The 20,410-nt window shown below is 42.9% G+C and overlaps 1 protein-coding gene across 1 annotated transcript; it reads left to right on the top strand.

Annotated features, from left to right (window-relative positions):
- Positions 1 to 1,074: 1,074 nt before the first annotated feature.
- Positions 1,075 to 20,410, top strand: HAUS1 (HAUS augmin like complex subunit 1). The gene is made up of 9 exons (XM_030566374.1): positions 1,075 to 1,177; positions 6,563 to 6,737; positions 10,048 to 10,183; positions 11,595 to 11,729; positions 12,623 to 12,746; positions 14,376 to 14,441; positions 15,838 to 15,909; positions 18,078 to 18,125; positions 20,113 to 20,410. The coding sequence occupies exons 1-9, from the start codon at positions 1,157 to 1,159 to the stop codon at positions 20,194 to 20,196; spliced, it is 861 nt and encodes a 286-aa protein (XP_030422234.1). The 5' UTR covers positions 1,075 to 1,156; the 3' UTR covers positions 20,197 to 20,410.

Raw genomic sequence — 20,410 nt, 5'->3', positions numbered from 1 at the left:
GTCCTCATCTTAGACCTTTACATGATCTTTCAGATACCCTGGGTCAGGCCATTGAGCGTCTTGAAGAAAAGGACTGAGACCTTGAACTTCATTTGATAGTCTATGGGAAGGCAGTACAGTGAGAGGAGGATGGGTTTGATGTGTTCATAGCGGCTAGTGTGTGTTACTGAGGAGATGTGCATTATCATATCATGGTGTGATGCTATTTTCAAGATGTCCAAATCCTATATTATGATAACATTTTTTCAGGACATTGTTCCATTGTATTGCGACCTGATATCAAGTTTTAGCAATCTTACTAAGTTGTGTGGATACATAGTGATATCACAGTTCCTTTTTTCTTGTAATCTTTGCACAACATGATTTCTTTATAGAATTAAATCATCACATATAACAGCACAGGGGTTATTTTTTAAGACTGTGTGGAAGGGGCATTACATGGTAACATTTTAAACAACATTTTTAACATGGTAAGTTTTTAACTACATTATGTCCTAATCTCGGAACAAAAGTATGTCATCACAGTATGAATGACAACATGGTGATGGTTTTCCTGACACTGTGTCACTGGGATAAGACATGATGTTTTCCTGAAAATGACACTATGGTACAATCACAAGATTTTGGGACAGCATGTCACCATGCCAAGACACAGTGATGGGTTTCCTGACAGCATCAATACATTGTGATACAACAGTGGGTTTTTTTGGAGAGGAGCGGGGGAGACAACCCATGTTGTCCTGACATGGTGACAGATTTCATGATTCTGTGTCGACACATCACAGTGATAGGTTCCCCGCTGGGGTCTTGGTTATTGTACTGTAACGTTGCATGGGGCTTTTGCGAATTCTGCAACATTCTTCTTGCCCAGGCTGAGCAAGGTGAGGCCCCTCATTTTAGACAGAGGGTCACAGCCCAGGCCCCTCGTGTGCTGTCTCTAGGACAAGGGGAGCTGCCACCAGCCTGTCAGTCCCTTCTGGGCGTGGTTTAGGGAGGGGGCGCAGTCTGAGAGCGGGACAATCGTGCGAACTACAACTCCCAGCAAGCCCCGCGGCACTGAGGTCATCCGTTAGCGGCCTCGTTTCCCTCAGGGCTGGCTGCGGCAGTGCGCGGAGGCTGACGGGAAGGAGGCGAAATTCAAGCGGCGGGGGCTGGGATGGAGGAGAAGCTCAGACGGGTAACGGTCATCGCGCGGGCGCTGCCCCTGACTGACAGTCCTTGGGGGGGGGGGGGTCCGCACAGAGAGGGGCTTGTCCGACCCGAGTCCGTCCGCCCGCCCGCCCGCCCGGCCGGGGTACTCCTCCATCCCTGACCCCCCGCCTCATGGCCCCTCCTCACTGCGCGCCTGCCGTGCCCTCTGGCCTCTTCCTGGCAGTGCCCGCACGCTCTTCCCATCCCCCGTGCCTCCGCCTCCCCCAGGCCATGCGCCCCCCGCTCCCAGTGCCCCCATGGGGTTTGCCTCTGCGTCCCCCCAGCCCGTTCCGCCCCCGTTCCAGTGCCCCCCCCGGGGTTTGCCTCCGCGTCCCCCGCCCCCCCAGCCCATGGGGGCCTCCCAGGGGTTTGCATCCGCGTCCTCCCCAACCCGTGGCCCCCCTCGGGGGTTTGCCTCCGCGTTCCCCCGGCCCATGCCCCCCCGCTGCACGCTCCCAATGTCCCCCCGGGGTTTGTCTCCGCGTCCCCCGCCCCCCCAGCCCATGGGGGGCCCCCAGGGTTTGCCTCCGCGTTCCCCCGGCCCATGCCCCCCAGCTGCACGTTCCCAATGCCCCCCCGGGGTTTGTCTCCGCGTCCCCTCAGCCCTTGCTCCCCCCCCGGGGTTTGTCTCCGCGTGTCCCCAGCTCGTACTCCCCCCCGCTCCCAATGTCTCCCCGGGGTTTGTCTCTGCATCCCCCTAGCTCATGTCCCCCACCCTGTTCCCAGTGCCCCCACAGGGGTTGCCTCTGCGTCCCCCCAGCCCATGGGTCCCCCCCACACCCAGTGCCCCCACGGGGTTTGCTTCCACGTCCCCCCAGCCCCTGCCCTGCCCCCCCCAGCCTGTGGCCTGCCCGCACCCCCCGGGGTTTGCCTCTGTGTCCCTCCCAGCCCATTTATCAAATGTTTATCAAAAAACATTTCCTAAACAAAACAGTCCACTGCATATACTTCTCCACTTGTCCTATGGAATGTGGAGGGGCATGTTCATAATTATCTTACTCTGTATATTACTGATGGGTGGGTCACTTGGGCTTACTCAAAGCCCTCTGACCTCTTTCAACAATTTTGGGAGATAGGAACTCTGTAGCTTATGAGCTATGTTTAGCTAGACATTGTGGTTTGCACAGAAGTTTGTAGAGAAGTAGGTGTTTGTGCTCAGGAAGAACAGGGGATGCAACTTCTGCATGCCACTTCAGTAGCATAGGCTGGTTTACACCTGTGTTATCCTAGATAAGTGCTTTCCTACCTCCTGTTTATATGGAGCATTAAACTAAAAACCCTGCTTTCTTGTTATGTTTGTAACTGTAAGAAAAGGAAGGGAAATGTTTAAAACAAAGCAAAGTCCCGTTAAAAAAATAGCCCTAATTCAGTGTGCCTTAAATGATGTTTGGGCTGGTAGCCTTGGCAGGTTTAAGGTACTATACTATTAAGATAGATCTTATGTGTCAGAAAATTGTGATTTACTGATGTAAAGTTGCCTGCAGTGACTCAAAAACAGGAGTACCAGACTCAGGGCAGACTGTTAGGAAGGAGAGCACAAACACCAAATTGGTTGAGAGTTCTATTATTAGATTACACCAAACAGTTATCAAGTGTAAGCTCCTCAGATGCTATACAGTAACTCCTCATTTAACGTTGTAGTTATGTTCCTGAAAAACGTGACTTTAAACAAAATGATGTTAAGCAAATCCAATTTCCCCATAAGAATTAATGTAAACGAGGGGATTAGGTTCCAGGGAAATTTTTTTCACCAGACAAAAGACTATATTTTTATATATATATATATATATATATATATATATATATATATATATATATATATATATACACACACACACATACAGACTATACATTTTAAACAAACAATTTAATACTGGTATACAGTGAGATGATTATGAAGCTTGATTGAGGTGGAGGAGTCAGAGGGTGGGATATTTCCCAGGGAATGCCTTACTGCTAAATGATGAACTAGCAACTGACTGAGCCCTCAAGTTTACCTCTCACACTCTACAAGGCAGAAGGAATGGAGGGAGGGGAGACAGCATTGCAGATAGAGACAGAGACACATACCATGTGTGAGAGAGAGAGATGCACATTTCGCTGACCTTACTCTTAAGTACAATGCCTTGTTAATTAGATCAGCTTACTGAGACCCCAGCTGCTGCCAGCAAGCTCCCTCTGTCCTGAGCCCTGTCATGTGTCCCCCCCTGCTCTATGGAAGATAGGATCGGGCAGGGAAGGGGGACACCCTGAGAGCCCTCCTCTTCCTGTCCTCCCCCTGCACAGCAAACAGGAGTCTTGGGGAACAGCGCCAAGGCAGAGGGCAGGAACAGCACATGGCAGTGGGTGGAGGGACAGCTGAACTGCCGGCAATTGCTAGGCTGCGCGGCAGCTGCTGCACAGGGAATTTAGGGGAGCGGGGAGCTGATGGGGGTGCTGCCGGTTCACCCTGGTTCCAAGCCCCTACCAGCTAGCTGCAACGGGCTGCTCTTCTTGCAAGCAGTGGACAAAGCAGGTGGCTGCCAAATAATGTGAGAAGGAAACATTACACAACTTTAAACGAGCATGTTCCCTAACTGATCAGCAATATAACAATGAAACTACATTAACTGGGACGATTATAAGTGAGGAGTTACTATACAGCCTTAACATGCAGTCACAGACAGTCCCCTTGGGCACTATCTTGCCATCCAGCTAAGCTTATCTTTGTGATAGATGGTTCCTTACACCAAGAATCACAGCAATATTCAGGTTACACCCAGTCTCAAAGGATCAGTTACTTACTCCAGGTCATCCAAGACCACTAGATCTTACACTAAAGATAATGCTTGTAGCCAATCTTATAATAAACTGTACAAAATATATTAAGTAGGAAAAAGAAATGTTATTTATAAAATTAAAGCAGGTGAACATTCACACCCAAATGAGTTACAGTCTTAAGTTTCCAAAGGTAATAGAAGCTTCTGTATTCAGCAAGTTCTATATGCCCCTTAGGACCCTAGGGGTTCCACAGACTGTATTTAAGGGGTTTGCAAAAGATGACTATGAAAATAAAGTTTGAATCAAAAGTATGTGAATCCTTTCCCCTTGTCAAGGTTCCTTCCCCACTCTGAAATTTAGGGTACAGATGTGGGGACCTGCATGGACACTTCTAAGCTTAATTACTAGCTTAGATCTGGTGTCGCTGCCACCCCCCCAAGTACCACCTTTTTTCCTGGATAGTCTTAAGGGACTTCACCAATTCCCTGGTGAACACAGATCCAAACCCCTTGGATCTTAAAACAAGGAGAGATTAACCATCTCCCACCAACTCCTGGTGGATCCAGATCCAACCCCCTTGGATCTAAAAAACAAGGAAAAATCAATCAGGTATTAAGAAAAAGGCTTTTAATTAAAGAAAAGAAAGGTAAAAGAAAACCCTCGGGGAGAGATTAGCATACCAGCTACTGTCACAGACAACAGATTCAAAACACAGAGGATGTTCCCCTGGGCACAAATTTAGTTACACAAAAAAAATACCCAATTTGATTCTGCCTTTATTTGCATAAGACAGGTTACAAAGAAATAAGCATAAACCTATTTATTCCTTTGTAAAACTTACTACTCTGATAAGAGGCTAGTTCCCTGATCTTTTTCACTCCTGCTGAAACTGAAACTCTAAAAAAAGGAAAAACTTCCCTCCTTCCTTTTGAAACATCTTGTTCCCCCATTGGTTCCTCTGGTCAGGTGTTAGCTAGGCTAAGTGAACTTTTTAACCTTTTACAGGTAAAAGAGGCATTAACCCTTAACCATCTGTTTATGACACCCCTTCACAAACACACTCCCCCGCCCCCCGTTGTCAAAACCCTGGAAGTGTTGTCATTACCATAGAAGCCCACAGTTTAGCACCCTTTTTCACACTATGTCAAATGCCCTGCCAAGAACACACAGCAGTGGTAGTTGAATTCTGTTCAGTCAGTTATCAGTCTAAGACTTCTATAGTAGGGGTCCACGGACTACAGGTTGAACTTCAAATGGGGTCTGCATCTCCATTCAAAATTTGTTAGGGGTCCACAAATAAAAAAAGGTTGAAAACTACTGCTTTAGGACTAAGCCAGGCTAAAAGGCTATGGACCTCTTGTTTATGCTTGGAAAACCTTGTTCCTCAGACTTTAAGCAGCATAGAGATCCAGTTCCTTCTTTTTAGATGTCTTTCTACCCCTCCTGCATTGTGCTCTGAGCTGCAAGCTCAGCTGATGGGAGGAATCCACTTGCATGGCTTGTTTTTAGAATGAGAGGGACAAAACAACAAATGTCTTTTGGCCTCTTTAATGTCCCACAATAATCCGTCTGTTATCAACATTTAAACTCAATATAAAACCATTTCAGACTAAGCTGACAGGAAGAATAGTTCAGTGGTTAGGGCACTACTCTGCGATATGGGAGACCTAGGTTCAAATTCCTACTCTGCCACAGACTTCCTATGTGACTTTGGGCAAGTCAGTTAGACTCCTTGATCCTTAAAGATATTTAGGGTCCTAATGTCCCTGGAGGAAGTTTGAGGATCTGGTCCGTTGTTCCTAATTTGAAAAAACAGAATAATAACATCCCCCTATTTCACAGGACTGTTGATAGAGTAACTTCTAAACAGTGTGGGATGCTGAGATACTATGGTAACAGGAGCCACAGTGTGTTATGCCTGTTTGTCTGGCTAGAGCAGATCAGCCAAACAGCTTCTAATCAAAGCTACAGTTGAATGCTGAAGAAAAACTATATTTAACATCACTTGCTGGAGGGGTAACTGGGTTGCCTAAAAGCCAATTATGGTTTTAAATAATTTATTTAAATATGAATTGACCATGAACTGAATTCAATCACAACGTACCTTAGAAACTGTTTAGCCTTATCTATATTAGCATGCCAAACAGTTTTGCATAGTATTGGAAATTCCAGACTCTTAGATTTTACCACTTGTAGTCTACCATTTCATTGTCTTGTGAGAGCGTTGTCCTGAAGTCTTGCCCCATTTTGCATGTGAGCTTCATGTGCTTCTTCATGGTTGCAAAGAGTGACATGGATAAGCATTCATGTCGTGCTCCCTGTCAGTATCTGGACAGGGAAGCTAATGATCCAACCTGCAGACTAAATTTGGGGGTGAACCCTGTTCTCCCAGTCTACATTTGTGCTTCTGCCATTGCTACAACCAATGGTAGTGCAACAATGGATGATCCCCCTCTCCCCCCCCAAAAAAAAAGTCTAAGGTAGACAAAACCCCTCAGACAGGAGTAAGATTTGTGGTTGATGGCTCTACATTCCAGTTCTCTTGCCTGATATTTAATTCCCTTTCCTTAAATTAAACCATTTACCTTCTTTACTCCCACTTTCTTGGCAGGTTACTTTATGGCTAAAAAAGACATTTGGGGATCAACCCATTCCACAATACGAAGTGAATTCACGGACTGTTGATATTTTATATGAGCTTGTGGAATGCAATGAAACCAGAGACAGGGATGTCTCCCTCGTGATAGATGACATGAAGCAGAAGACTGCAGAATATGAGTCAGAAGGTGAGCTTGGTGCTTCAAACTCCAGTTACAGTAAAAACGCCTTTTTCTAAGTGACCCTATAGAGATTCTCTTTACTATTCACTGTAATATTTTATGAGAAGTGTGAAAAAGTAGCAATAGGCTCAGATTTCCTTGAATTCCAGTTATATATTGTCATACACAAATGCTTTTCTCCCAACTGTGATGTCAGGTTGGCCAACAACAATTTCTTAAATCAACTTGAGCAGGCTGTAAAGGCTGACAAGCATCTTAGCTGCTGTACTTTCTACACTGCCAAGCTAGATGGCACAGCACTGAAATAGAGATACTGTATGTACAAGGGTGGGGGTCAGGGTTAGTGCTGATCTCAAGTGTCTGAGCCAATGTTAATCTCTAACTGAGGGGAGCAATTTAAGATTTTGAAACAGCAGCGATGTTATTTAGCAACTCCTTAGCTAATCATAGGGAATGAGCATTGGATAAAGTGGAGAACAGCAATCAGTATTTCTGGAGTGACCTCTCAACTCAGGCCACCATAATCATTCTTATTTTAACATTTCATATACTAAATAAAAACCAGTTGCAAGGTTTTAATTAGGTAGGATTCTATAAGTTAATGATATAAGAATTCTGATACTATATAGAAGAGAATTTTTTTTTCTCCTTTCCTAATCACTCCCAAAAATGTGTTTTTTGTTTTGTTTTTTTCCTGTGTAGTCTCCCAATGAATCGTAGACTTGTAGGACTGAAAGGGACCTTGAGAGGTCATCTAGTCCAGTCCCCTACACTCTTGGCAGGACTAAGTATTATTTAGACTATCCCTGAGAGGTGTTTGTCTAACCTGCTCTTAAAAATCTCCAATTATGGAGATTCCACAACCTCCCTAGGCAATTTATTCCATTGCTTACCTACCCTGACAATTGGGAAGTTTTTCCTAAACTGCTCTTACTTCAATTTAAGCCATTGCTTCTTGTCTGTCCTCAGAGGTTAATGAGAACAATTGACCTCCCACCTCCTTGTAACAACAGTTTTCAAGTACATAAGAAGTTATCATGTCTCCTCTGAGTCTTCTTTTCTCCAGACTTAACAAATCCAATTTTTTCAATCTTCCCTCATAGGTCATGTTTTCTAGACCTTTAATAATTTTTGTTGCTCTTCCCTAGACTTCCTCCAATTTGTCCACATCTTTCCTGAAATGTGATGTCCAGAACTGGATACAATATTCCAGCTGAGGCCTAAACAGCGTGGAATAGAGCACAATTACTTCTTGTGTCTTGCTTACAACACTCCTGCTAATACATCCCAGAATATTTGCTTTTTTTGCAACAGTGTTACATTGTTCACACATATTTAGCTTGTGATCCACTATGACCCCCAGATTCCTTTCTGCAATACTCTTTCCTAGGCAGTCATTTCCCCTTTTGTATGCGTGCGACTGATTGTTCCTTCCTAAGTGGAGTGTCCTTATTGAATTTCATCCTATTTACTTCCAGTTTTTGTCCAGATCATTTTGAATTTTAATCCTATCCTCCAAAGCGCTTGCAATCGTGCACAGTTTGGTATCATCCGCAAACTTTATGTGTGCTCTGTGTGCTGTTATCTAAATCACTGGTGAAGATATGGAACAGAACTAGACCCAGAACTGATCCCCGCGGGAACCCACCGGATATGCCCTTCCAGCATGACTTAACCACTGATAACTACTCTCTGGGAACAGTTTTCCCAACCAGTTATGCATCCACCTTACAGTAGCTCCATCTGTAGTTTGTTTATGAGGTCATGTGAGACAGTATCAAAAGCCTTACCAAAGTCAAGATATGCCACGTCTACCACTCCCCCTCCATCCACCCAGAAGGTTTGTTACCCTGTTAAAAAAAGCTATTAGGTTCAGCTTGTTTTTGGCAAATCCATGTTGACTGTTACTTATCACCTTATTATCTTCTAGGTTTTTGCAAGTTGATTGCTTAATTATTTGCTCCATTATCTTTCTGGCTACTGAAGTTAAGCTGACTGGTCTGTAATTCCCTAAATTGTCTGGCACTATATTTGCCCTTTTCCAGTCCTCTGAAATCTCTCCAGTCTTCCATTACTTTTCAAAGATAATCGCTAATGGCTCAGATATCTGCGCAGTCAGCTCCCTGAATATTCTAGGTTGCATTTCATCAGACCCTTGTGACTTGAAGACATCTGACTTGTCTAAGGGTACGTCTACACTATCTCCCGGATCGGCGGGTAGTGATCGATCTATTGGGGATTGATTTATCGTGTCTAGTGTATACACGATAAATTGATCCCCGATTGCTCTGCCGTTGACTCCTGTACTCCACCACGGTGAGAGGTGGAAGCGGAGTCGATGGCGGAGTGGCAGTAGTTGACCCCATGCCGTAAGGATGCAAGGCGAGTTGACCTAAGATATGTCGACTTCAGCTACACTATTCTCATACCTGAAGTTGTGTATCTTAGATCAATTCCCCCCTGTGTAGACCAGGCCTAAGTAATTTTTAATTTTTTCTTTCCCTATTTTAGCCTCTGATCCTACCTCATTTTCACTAGCATTCACATCCAGTCACTACTAACCTTTTTAGTGAAAACTGAAACAAGAAAGTAATTTAGCACTTCTGCCATTTTCACCTTTTCTGTTATTGCGCCCCCCCTCCCCGCCCCAAATTAAGTAGTGGGCCTAACCTGTCCTTGGTCTTCCTCTTGCTTCAGAGATTCTCAAACTTTACTGCACTGCCACCCCTTTCAGACAACAGTTACTTTATGACCCTGGGGGAGGGCTGGAGCCTGACCCTACCACCATGGGGACGGGGAGAAGGGGCTGTAGCTTCATCCCCGCCTCTCTGGGTGAGGGTGGTGCTCAGGCTTCAGCGTCAACCCTGTGTCCCACCAAGTCTAATGCTGGCCCTGGGGATCCCCATTAAAATGGAATTGCAACACACTTTGAGGTCCCAACCCACAGTTTGAGAACTGCTCTAAATGCATTTATAGAATGTTTTCTTGTTATCCTTTATGTCGCTAGCTAGTTTAATCTGTTTTGTGCCTTGGCCTTTCTAATTTTGTCCCTACATACTTGTGTTATTTGTTTATATCCATCCTTTGTAGTTTGACCTAGTTTCTACTTTTTGTAGGACTCTTTTTAAGATCCAGCCAATAGATTATTTATATAATACTTACAAAATGGAGCACAGAACATTGAACCTTAAACTGTGTCTTTTGTGTCTGTTCAGACTGTAAGCACCTTGAAGCAGGGACTTTGTATTCTAAATGTGTATAGTCCCATGCACACCTGTGACAAATATTAAATGAAAGTAATTATTTGTTTTTTCAGTCAACTATCTACAGGATCTTCTCATGGAGAGTGTGAATCTTTCCTTCAACAGTCTCTCTAGCACAGGCACCAGCTATCTGAACGCATTGGTAGACAGTGCAATGGCACTTGAAACAAGGGACACTTCCCTGGCAAGGTAATTCTTCCACAGTTTGCTGAAGTCTGGATCAGTGGTGTCCAACCTTCTCAGCTTGAGGCCACAATCAGTTCTCTAGGGCCAATTTTCTGCCCTGTTCTATTTCTCTGTGTCACTTATGCAGCACAAAGTGAGTGGAAAGCACCCAGAATTCCGTGATGGAGGAGCACCCAGTAGATGTAGAGATGAAATGGCCATCTCCTACTCCTCCCTCTCTGTGTTCCCTGCGATAGGTCATGGGTGGGGAGGGGGAGTAGTTGAAGGATGCTGCACTCCAGCTATCCCCTGCTGGCATATGGTCCCTCCCTGGGGGCTGTTATACTAGCAGGCACAATTTATAGCAGCTCCCAGACTACTCTAACCTGGACTCAGCTAAAGAATCAGGGAGCTGTAACTGGCTGCTCATTCCCAGCTTCTCCTCTTTTTCTCACCTCTTGGGCTGCTCTGAGTCAGTGTGTGTGGGAGTGGGAGCCAGCCTTTGCTAGCCACTTTAATAGGCCCAGAGGGAGCCAGTCTAACTGCCGTCCGGCTCTTCTTGGGGCCCCCAGAGCTAGCCAAGAAGCAGGCAATGGAATAGTCAATGTTACTCTCACTTCCTATTCCTGTGGTGGTGCAGGCGGCTAGCAGGGGTGCTGTTGAGCACTTGCAGCAGAGAAGGACTGATAGCTGCTCAGTGGGTAGCTGCGGTGGTTGGCTAATTCAGATGTTTCTGCTGAAGAATAGCAGGGTGTGGTTTCAGGGATTGCATATTCAATTCTTAATTAAATAGACTTTTCCTTAATGTAGTCACCCTCAAGAGCCATAGGTTGGACACCTCAGTATTTCAAATCAAATCTGATTGCCTAAAACCTGCCAGGATCTGCTCAGCCCTTCATCCTTTTGGAGAGATTTAAATGGAGTATTTGGCTGTGCACTCTGATCGATTTCTCACATGAAACCTTACAAAAATGAGGTTCAGTCTGGCTGTCTTAATAAAACTAGGGGTTTTCCATGTGCCTTTAGCTAAAATATCAATTTCTGCCTCTGTTTCTATCCTTCCTACTCCAGCTGTTGTGCAGTGTGGTGTGCTCAGGCTGCATGCCATGATCTGTCCCGAAAGCGGTTGCAGTTCAGTTAGTACATGTTTATAGCTTGTGAAATGCTTCATGATAAAAGGAGCTGTATAAATGTGTATTGCATTGCAATTAAAATGTTAATCTATTTTGAATTTTGTGTACATTGTCAAACCCTGGCTTTTAGAAGTTCTTAGCTATCGTTTAGACAGATGTAACTGTTATCAGATTTGCCATTATTTGAGAACAATCCTACAAAAAGTTTATGGAAAGTGTGAAAGAAAATAAGGGATTGTATAACCCTGAGCTTTGGCGGAGCTAGCTTCTAAACAGATCAATGAAATCTCTTGTTTCATTAGCTTCATTCCTGCTATCAATGATTTGACCTCAGATTTACATGCGACAGAATCAAGAAACAGAGAAATGGAGCTTGAATTGACCAGCCTTAGGAAAAAGCTAACTGCAGCTCTGGTGTTGGAAAAACATCTCCAAGAGTGAGTAGTGGGGGAGAAAGGGAAAGAACTGAATGGGGTTTGCTGGTTTCCTGTTCTCAGCAACTTTGTAGTCTATGAACAGTAACAAGGATATCTGAATATTCAGTTCAATGTTGCTCTACTTCACAGCAATTTAAACCACTAGTCAAGGTCCTTGCAGAAAATTTACTTCAGATAGTCGAAAAAGGTTTAAAAATCCCAAGCCTACAATGATGAAATTAAATATTATGGGGTGAATAGTGCTCACAAGTACATGCCTGCATCTCCCACTTACTGCTTTGTGCATAGGTTCAAAGTGAGCATATTTTTCTGAGCATGAGCAGTGTGGTTTAGTGATAAAAATAAGGGACTGGGTTAGAACAAAAGATTATAAAATTCCACTAAAAGTCCACCAGCAACCTCACCATGCAAATTTCATTTACATTGAAGTGTTTGGATACGACAATGAGGGGCGTTAGAGTAAACTCTAACTATTGGGGCACTGATAGCAGCAGCAGCAGCGGCATATTTAATGTTGTAGAACTAGCATTCCTGTGTACTTGTCCCAGCTCTGCCATTACCACACTGCATGATTTTAGTTAAGTCACTTAACAGTTGTATTCCTAGATTCTCTACTAACTAATCTATTATAGTGATCCACCGGGTTATTAGTGTCAGTTGTTGTATAGATGTCCTGGCTTTTCATGCAGATGCCTTGCTATCAGTAGGGATATCCTAGGGTCTTGGGAATCTGTGGGGTACCTGTGCACATGGAAATTTCATTCCACCAATAACTAAGCTGGTGGAGAGACAAAGTGTGAAACTCTGTCCCTCCTGTGGGTGTTTACTTGAGAGCGTTAATTTGGTTGAAGGTTAGTAAGCCACATACGTTCACCACAATTTTCTTCTTAAAGGGACCTTAAAAAAACAGAAGAACATCTGGCAATGGAAAAAGCCAAAGCTGACAGCCGAACCCAGAACATGAAGTTCCTGAAGGATAAATCTGAGGACTTCAAATTCAGGATAAAGGCTGCAGAGGTTGGTGATAAACGTCTTCTACCAGTATTGTTGAAGGAATACGTGATCGTGTCAAACTGGGCCCCAAAATGTATGGTTTCACTATTAGCGACATCTTTGGAGCTTCTTAGCCTTCAAGAGGGGGAATCTATTACAGCTGATACTTGGAAATAAAGAATGGTTGGTCCCTGCAGGGAATCAGTTGTAAGTGATCCCCCGTCACCTTTCCTGCAGAGCTGGGGATAAGTGGATAGATGCTGTGATGCTTGGATCCTTTTGCTTAAAAGGTAAGAGAGGCCTTAGAGGTTGAATGTGTCCCCTGCTGGAGTAGGGTGGCAAGTAGTTACCCCAATATTTTAAAGTTAGGGAAGTTCCCACTAGTTGTGTATAAGGCTATGATTTTGTTAAACAAATTTTTAGTCAATTTCATAACAGGTGTGTGTGTGTTTGTGTGCGGTGTGTCTGTGTGTTTGGGCAGGGAGGGGGGAACCATGCTTACAGAAAGGTTACGGTTTGGGAGTGGGGGATTGAAGAATGAGCTCACCCCACAATTGTGGCTTTATTAAATTGACTTTATTAAAATGAATTATTACCATGAACGTGACTGTTATGCCAAAAATATAGCCTTAATTGTATATTGGGAGGACAAATGCAAATACATAAGCAAATGTGTAGCTTTTTGCTCACATGAATTGTCCCATAAAGTCAAAGTTACACATGGGCTTTAAGTGTTGGAGAACTGGGACCTTAAAGCAACAATTACAGGTAAAAAGAACAGGAGTACTTGTGGCACCTTAGAGACTAACAAATTTATTTGAGCATAAGCTCATAACAGTAAGTAAGTTTACATCCCCCATAGCTATTTTTTCTGTTGAATAAGAGCAATTTTGTACAGTTATTCCTTGATATAGAATCATAGAAGATTAGGGTTGGAAGAGACCCCTCAGGAGATCTAGTCCAACTTTCTGCTCAAAGCAGGAACCTTCATAAATTTGGGGAACTTTCATAAATTTAAAAATGTATAAGCATGGGCTATAGTTGGAATTACTCTTCACATACTTGTCTATACAGATATCAGAGAGCATGTTCTCTTCCAGTGTCATGATTTCAGTAGTGATACAGTGTAACGTGCATTGCATATTGGTTACTTGACTGATTCTGAAACCCATTGTTGGACTAGTTAAGTGCTATATGAGAAATGAAGTTTCCCAACCCCCTTATGAAGCAAGTAAGGGTGAGTGTTAGAATCCAGTTTGACAAAATGACTATGTACAATAGTCTGGCAATTCTGAGGGATAAATGTTCTATTAGTGTAATGACATTTTACTAGGTAAACCTACTCATATCCTCATTGAATGCTCTAGTCCTGCTAGTTTTCTAGTAGGTATATTGCTGTTTATGCATGTTTCATTAGCCACTGGCTCCACAGTTTAAAGTTGCTTGGAGATTAGCACTTAAAACAGCATTAAATTCTTGCTCTAGGTGACTTTTTTTCTTTTTCCCTGCTTATGTTGAAATACAAGTAAACATCAGAATATCTCCATCCATAACAAAACTTTAAACAGAAAATGCATAATGTATTGTACACTATCTGTTCAGTAGAGGAGCAGGGTGTGCTGTACAAACTGTGAACTGTCTTTTCTCTTGTAGGAACAGCTTTCTGCAAGCGGGATGGATCCTTCTTTGACACATCAGTCATTAGTGAGCCTCTCGGAGGTAGGTGTGTTGGGACAAGAGGGACATTTCTGAAGTGGTGCATGTGAATCAGCATTTGTTTGGATAGTTTTAAAGAAATAACATTTATTCATATGGATATTTGAGTACATGTGTATGTTAGGCCTAAACTAACATCCACATCCAAATGTCTCTGATCTGTGGGGATGTCCAAAATCTAATCTGTGATCCAAATTTTACATCCTGAGGCCACCTCCAATTTTAGATGAAAATAACATTTTTTGATATAATTGTGAATGGTGTAATTTGTTAAAGAGACACTGTCACAATACTTTCATTTTTAAAAAAACATGTTTCCTGTGTTTCTAATTGTGGATTCTCCAGCTCTTTGATGCTGCACATGATGTCTGTCTAAGTCTGTTCTTTCTACTGTCACAACACTAATATCACCCTGTTACTATAACAGAGAGAAATCCAAACATGTAATGTGCTTTTTGCCATTTGTGTTGTTTTATTTCTTGCTTATTAGTTAGTTTGAATGATGAATATAGCCTAGTCAGTTTCACTTTGTGGATGTCATGAACTGGCATTATTTGGCAGTATTTGGATTGCAAAATGCTGGTTGAAAAATGTTCCCATTGAAATCTTAAATTTAAAAAAATCATAGAAACTTCTACCTAGGTCTTGGTTTTGTAAAACTTGTTTTCTAATAGAGCCTAAATATGGGGCAAGTTTGACTTGACGGTGTTCTTTTATCTGTTTTGCAGAGTGCTGAACAAATATTTGGGGTGAAGGGGGTGTAAATTACTGCATCATAATGCATCATAAGTTTATCTTTGATTTTTAAATGGCTTTAGAGCTGGTGAAAGTTGCTTGATTAATAATCCTCAAGTTAACTCTTCTCTTTGTGCACTGAATGGTTACAGCACCAAAAGTGGTGGTGGACGGTTCCCCACACTCTCCCACCAATGTGGCTCAGCCCTATTCTGGCAGGGCAGCCTCTAGGTATTAGTGTCTAACTCATTCTTTTAGTGATCTATTCAGTCTTGGCCTGTGCTGAGATCACCAGCAAGGGTCTCAGATAGTGCCCATAGCAAAGGTGACGTGGACATCTGTCCACTGGGTTATAGATTGAGATCACCACAGACCAGCGGACAGCCACCAAATGGTACACTGTATGAAAAGACGTATGCAAAAATTTGTTTTTTTTACTTCAATATAAAACTTCAACTGGATTTGACTAAATAAAATTGTTGGAATATTAAATCCTGGGAAGAGTTATAGATCCTTAATCAGAATTACGGCAACGATGGGCTCCCTTAAAAGCTATACAGAATAAAACATTTGGAAATTTGTAAATGCTTTGTTTTACTGATTTGCATCACTTATACCAAATTAGATTGCAGAAATATAACCTGGTGCTTTGCCCTTTTCACAGAAACTGACTGAACTAAAGCAACAGACTGTGCCTTTGAAGAAGAAACTGGAGTCCTACTTGGACTTAACTCCTGTAATTATTTCTGCTACTACTATTATCTTCTGGTTTCCTAAGTGTGTGTGTGTATATATGTGTGTGTGTATATATGTGTGTGTGTATATATATATATATAATATATATATATAAAGAAAATGGAATTGCTTCTCTTTAGGTGCTATAACTTAGGCCTTAATTTCACATCAAATTAACTTCAGGGGATGTTTTGTAGCTGAAATATTTTAGATATAGATAGACATCAAAATGTAAATAAATTCTGTTGCAATGAGTTGACAGGCTCACAGTTATGCTGTTTCCAAACTCTGTGTATGGAAGGATTTTGCTTAAATAGCAGGATGTTTAAATAGTTCCACTAGATAGATTTTGCTCTCTCCTACCACAATGCATGGGAATTGAACCCAAATAAACTGGTTGGATAAGCTAGGCATCAGGTGAATTATCTGGAAAAGTTGAGAGGAAAACAAAAATCTACGACACAATTATTTTCCAAAGATTATCAATCATTTTAAAAGGTATATACATCAAACTTTGAATCTGCTGGTACATACCACCATTACTATTAATCATTTATGTAGCAGTATAAATGGCTACAGCATTGTGCAGTAGTCGGAGTTCAGTCAAGGGAACCTCTGTAAACAACTGTACAGTAATTCAAAGAGATTAGAGCCAGTAGTAGTTTATTAATCCACGAAGTGAGAGGTATCCAAACTCTGTCTTTGCATGAAGTGGACAGGTCACCTCTATGTGTTGTTTGGGGGACAATCTAACTGCAGCACTTGCAGAGCTCCTCTGAAAGTGAATGAAACACAAAATTCATGTTCCTTTCTCAAATCAGTAGTGAGGGATTCTCCCTCTTGGACATAGGGAAGATGCTGCAACAGTTGTGAGGGGTAGCATTGTGATTTATTAAATGAACCTGTGTGTCAAGATTCACCATTCTACCTCTCGTATTTATCTGGTCCCATTACTGTAGTGCCTGGGTGCCTCACAATCTTTAATGTATTTATCCTCACAGCACCCTGTGAGGTAGGGAAGTGCTATTATCCCTTATCTCAGATAGGGAAATGAGGCACAGAGCCATTAAATGACTTGCCCACGGTCACATGGGGAGCTGTGCTAGAACAGGGAACTGAATCCAGGTCTCCTAGGTCCTCAGCTAATGCCCCTAACCACTGGACCATCCTTCTTCTCTTCACCAACCTGCTCCTTGCAGTGAGTTCCCCCACTACGCACATCTTTGCTGCAGGCCTGACTCCCTCACCTTAGATCAGTGGTTCTCAACCTTTCCAAACTACTGGACCCCTTTCAGGAGGCTGATTTGTCTTGCGTACCCCAAGTTTCACCTCATTTAAAAACTACTTGCTTAAAAAACAGACATAAAAATGTGACAGTGTCCCAGCACACTATTAGTGAAAAATTGCTTCCTTTCTCCTTTTCACCATGTAATCGCAACACACGCACCCCCGGTTGTGAAACACTGATATAGCATATAGAGCAGTATAAACAAGGCATTGTCAATATGAAATTTTAGTTTGTTCTGTTTTTGCTAGAGCTTTTCATGTAGCCTTTTGTAAAACTAGGCAAATATCTAGATGAGTTGACATACCCTCTGGAAGACCTTTGCATACCCCCCCTCTATCCTAGTCCCCAGAGGCAGTTTGCTTGGTTCTATCAAGGGACTCGAGACACCAGAATTGGCTTTTATTCTCCCCATTTTCCCTATCTTGCTTTCAGTGAATGTGGAAGGCTCAGCCCTGCCCCTTAGCCTTTCTGCTTCTCTCACCACTGGCTGAGTGCCTGAGATGCTGAGCAGGAGAGGAGTGTTCCTACAAGCAGGCTATGTGCACATGTGGGCACCTTCCTGTTCAGCGTCTGGGCTGCAAACACTGCCGGGAATGTTTAAAGCCAGGCTCTCTTGGTCAAGAGCTTTGTGAATTCTTCATGTTTCTTTTAACATTAGGCTTCGTAAAAGCTCTTTCAAAATCCATTCAGTTTTGGGTTGTTCTGTGTCTTTAATTGCAGCACTTTTTGCATCTTGAGGGAACACGTGGAGACCATTTGATTATCCCCCACTCTTCTCCTATCCTTTATTAAAATCTTTTGGGTGAGGAGAAACCCTGTGTTTCAAGCTAAAGTGGGACTGTCGCTACTTGCGGTTAACATGCCATTTTTCTTTCTTTTAGAATCCTTCCCTTGCTCGAGTGAAGATTGAAGAAGCAAAGCGGGAGCTGGTAGGGGCTTTTGTTGCTTACAGAGATTTAATTGGACCCTGGCACTCCGCCCTCCCCCCCCCCCCCCCAAAAAAAAAAAAACATCATCCAAAACTCCAGCATTGATGATGGTTAGGTTTGGGTTTATCTGCCTCCGATTCTAATCTTGATGCTCTCCAGAGATAAAGATCTGGGTAAAAATGTGGCTCAGGTTAGATGGAAGTGATTCTTGTTGATAGGGAGGAACATGTTGAAGGGCGGCCCAGCTTTTCAGAGTTATTTAGATGCCTTAGTCTCACTGCAATGAATGGAAGTTAATCACTTAAATAGCTTTGAAGAACTGTGCAGAAGTGTTTGTGCCACCTTTCAAGGATGCTGTGATGCAGTAGGTACTGTCTGTGTGGGGAGTGGGAGAGCAGGGGAGGACTTTAGGGGATGGACGATGCCAGGGCCTGTAACCTGAGCTAGGTAAGGGAGGGGAAAGGTCAACACTTTTGCCCGGGAAGGGGACAAAGGAAGGGAATGGCAGGAGGGAAACAGTTTGAGTTTGGGCTTGGGGCTGTGTGAGCGGAATTCAGGATATCCTAGCTAGGATCCAAGCACCCTGAAAGCCCAGAAGGACTCGGTGGAGGGGTCCTGACTGTGCCTGCAAACTGTGCTGTAACCTGTGTTCCTGTTGTCCAATAAACCTTCTGTTTTACTGGCTGGCTAAGAGTCACTGTGGGGCCCAGGAAGAGGGGTGTAGGGCTGGACTCCCCCACACTCCGTGACAGATGCTTTTTGCTAGAACGCTTTGCAGTCTCTAGGCCCTTTTGGATACATCACTGCTGCTGGATTCTCAGACAGTAGTTGTGGCTTGTAATGCATTTTTTAATCAGCAGCTGGACAGGAGTACGGCCGTTTCTCTAAAATAGACTACACAAAGGTCATCCATGCATTTGTCTCCTGCAGGCTTGATTGCTGCTAAGTGCTGTATATAGAGTTGCCTTTGAAGTCCACATGGGACTGCAGCTGCCTTTCTCCTGAATGTCATGGACCAGTGTGTACATAAAACCTGTGTTTAAGTTTTTGAACTAGCTTCCTATTTGCTTCTAGATGCAATTGAAGGTGTTGATAATCATTAAGGCCCTAAACAGTCAGAATCACAATTATGAGACCATCCATCTCTTTGGACTGTATCAGTAGGATCAGTGGCGAGGCACTTATTTCATGAATTTGATCCCACTTCACCACTGGTAGGGCTTTTTCAGGTGAGAGTTTTTTCACCTTAGTAATATGCTTTGGCAGCCTATCTGTCTAATAACCGTTCCAAGCATGATGGGAAGCCCACCACATGTGACTAGCATTTTGCTGTTTTTGTGCATACATGTGGAATTTGTATGTTAAGCTCAGTAAAACAAGAGTACAAAGTTCTTCAATATTCCTGTTCCGTGCATCACATTGTAAGAGATTGTGTCATGGACTCTCTATTCACCCCCTGTTCACCAGCTGCTTGGTTATAAAAATGTTGCATTCCAAGGGCCATGTGGATCACACAACATGAACCAGTGGTGTCAGTTTGGAAATAATTACTGTGATTTAGCCTTTTAGCTACCTGTCAATAAGTTTATTTGTGGACTATAAGTATAACAGTGGATGCTTTATTAGGGTTTGATATTTCAAGATTGTCCTGAGAACAATGTAACATTGTCATAATATTAAAGAATACTGTATATCTTTTTGGGTCATCATTCTGATTAGTAATGCTAATTTTTGGCTTTTTATGATGACTCATTTTTCTCTGTTCATGAGCTGCTACATGCTGAGTCACCTATTATATTTTCAACTAACCGTGCATTGTACTGAGTACTGGTAAACAACCCACACCAATAATGCTCTTTCAGTTATTTGGGTTAATGCATACAAATGATGTCCAATGGGATTTGACCATTAGCGACATATTTGTTTAACAGCGATGTAAAAGTTATTTGCATTGCCACTGATTTCTCTTGTTTCTTTCTCCCTCTAGAATGCTCTTGAGGCTGAGTTCTCCAGTAAAGTGGACATGATGGCACTGTCAGTACCAGAGCCCAGCAAACGCCGATTTACCTGACGTCAACTGTGTGGGAAAAGGACTACTTTTTTTTTTTTTTAAGGCAGACTTTTTGCACTCCTAAACATGGTGGTGTATTCTTCACTGTTGGGGCCTGCACACTTGCCGTCTTTCTTCCAAGCACACAGATTTTGATGGTTTCTCATAGCTTTGGTTTTGTAAAAAATATGTATTTTTCTGTAAGACTGAATAATAAAAACAAGGCTTGTTTCTC

Source organism: Gopherus evgoodei, chromosome 6 (genome assembly GCF_007399415.2).
Source record: "Gopherus evgoodei ecotype Sinaloan lineage chromosome 6, rGopEvg1_v1.p, whole genome shotgun sequence".
NCBI classification, from domain to species: domain Eukaryota; kingdom Metazoa; phylum Chordata; order Testudines; family Testudinidae; genus Gopherus; species Gopherus evgoodei.
The sequence above is the reverse complement of the archived record's forward strand: the minus strand, read 5'-3'. Positions and strand labels throughout refer to the sequence as shown.

What these genes read in the sequence shown, in the direction of transcription:
- HAUS1 (XM_030566374.1), top strand. Translation starts at nt 1,157, where the DNA reads ATGGAGGAGAAGCTCAGACGG. An exon ending in TTGGAAAAACATCTCCAAGA is followed by an intron (nt 11,730 to 12,622) that starts GTGAGTAGTGGG and finishes TTCTTCTTAAAG; the next exon opens with GGACCTTAAAAAAACAGAAG. An exon ending in TCAGGATAAAGGCTGCAGAG is followed by an intron (nt 12,747 to 14,375) that starts GTTGGTGATAAA and finishes TTTCTCTTGTAG; the next exon opens with GAACAGCTTTCTGCAAGCGG.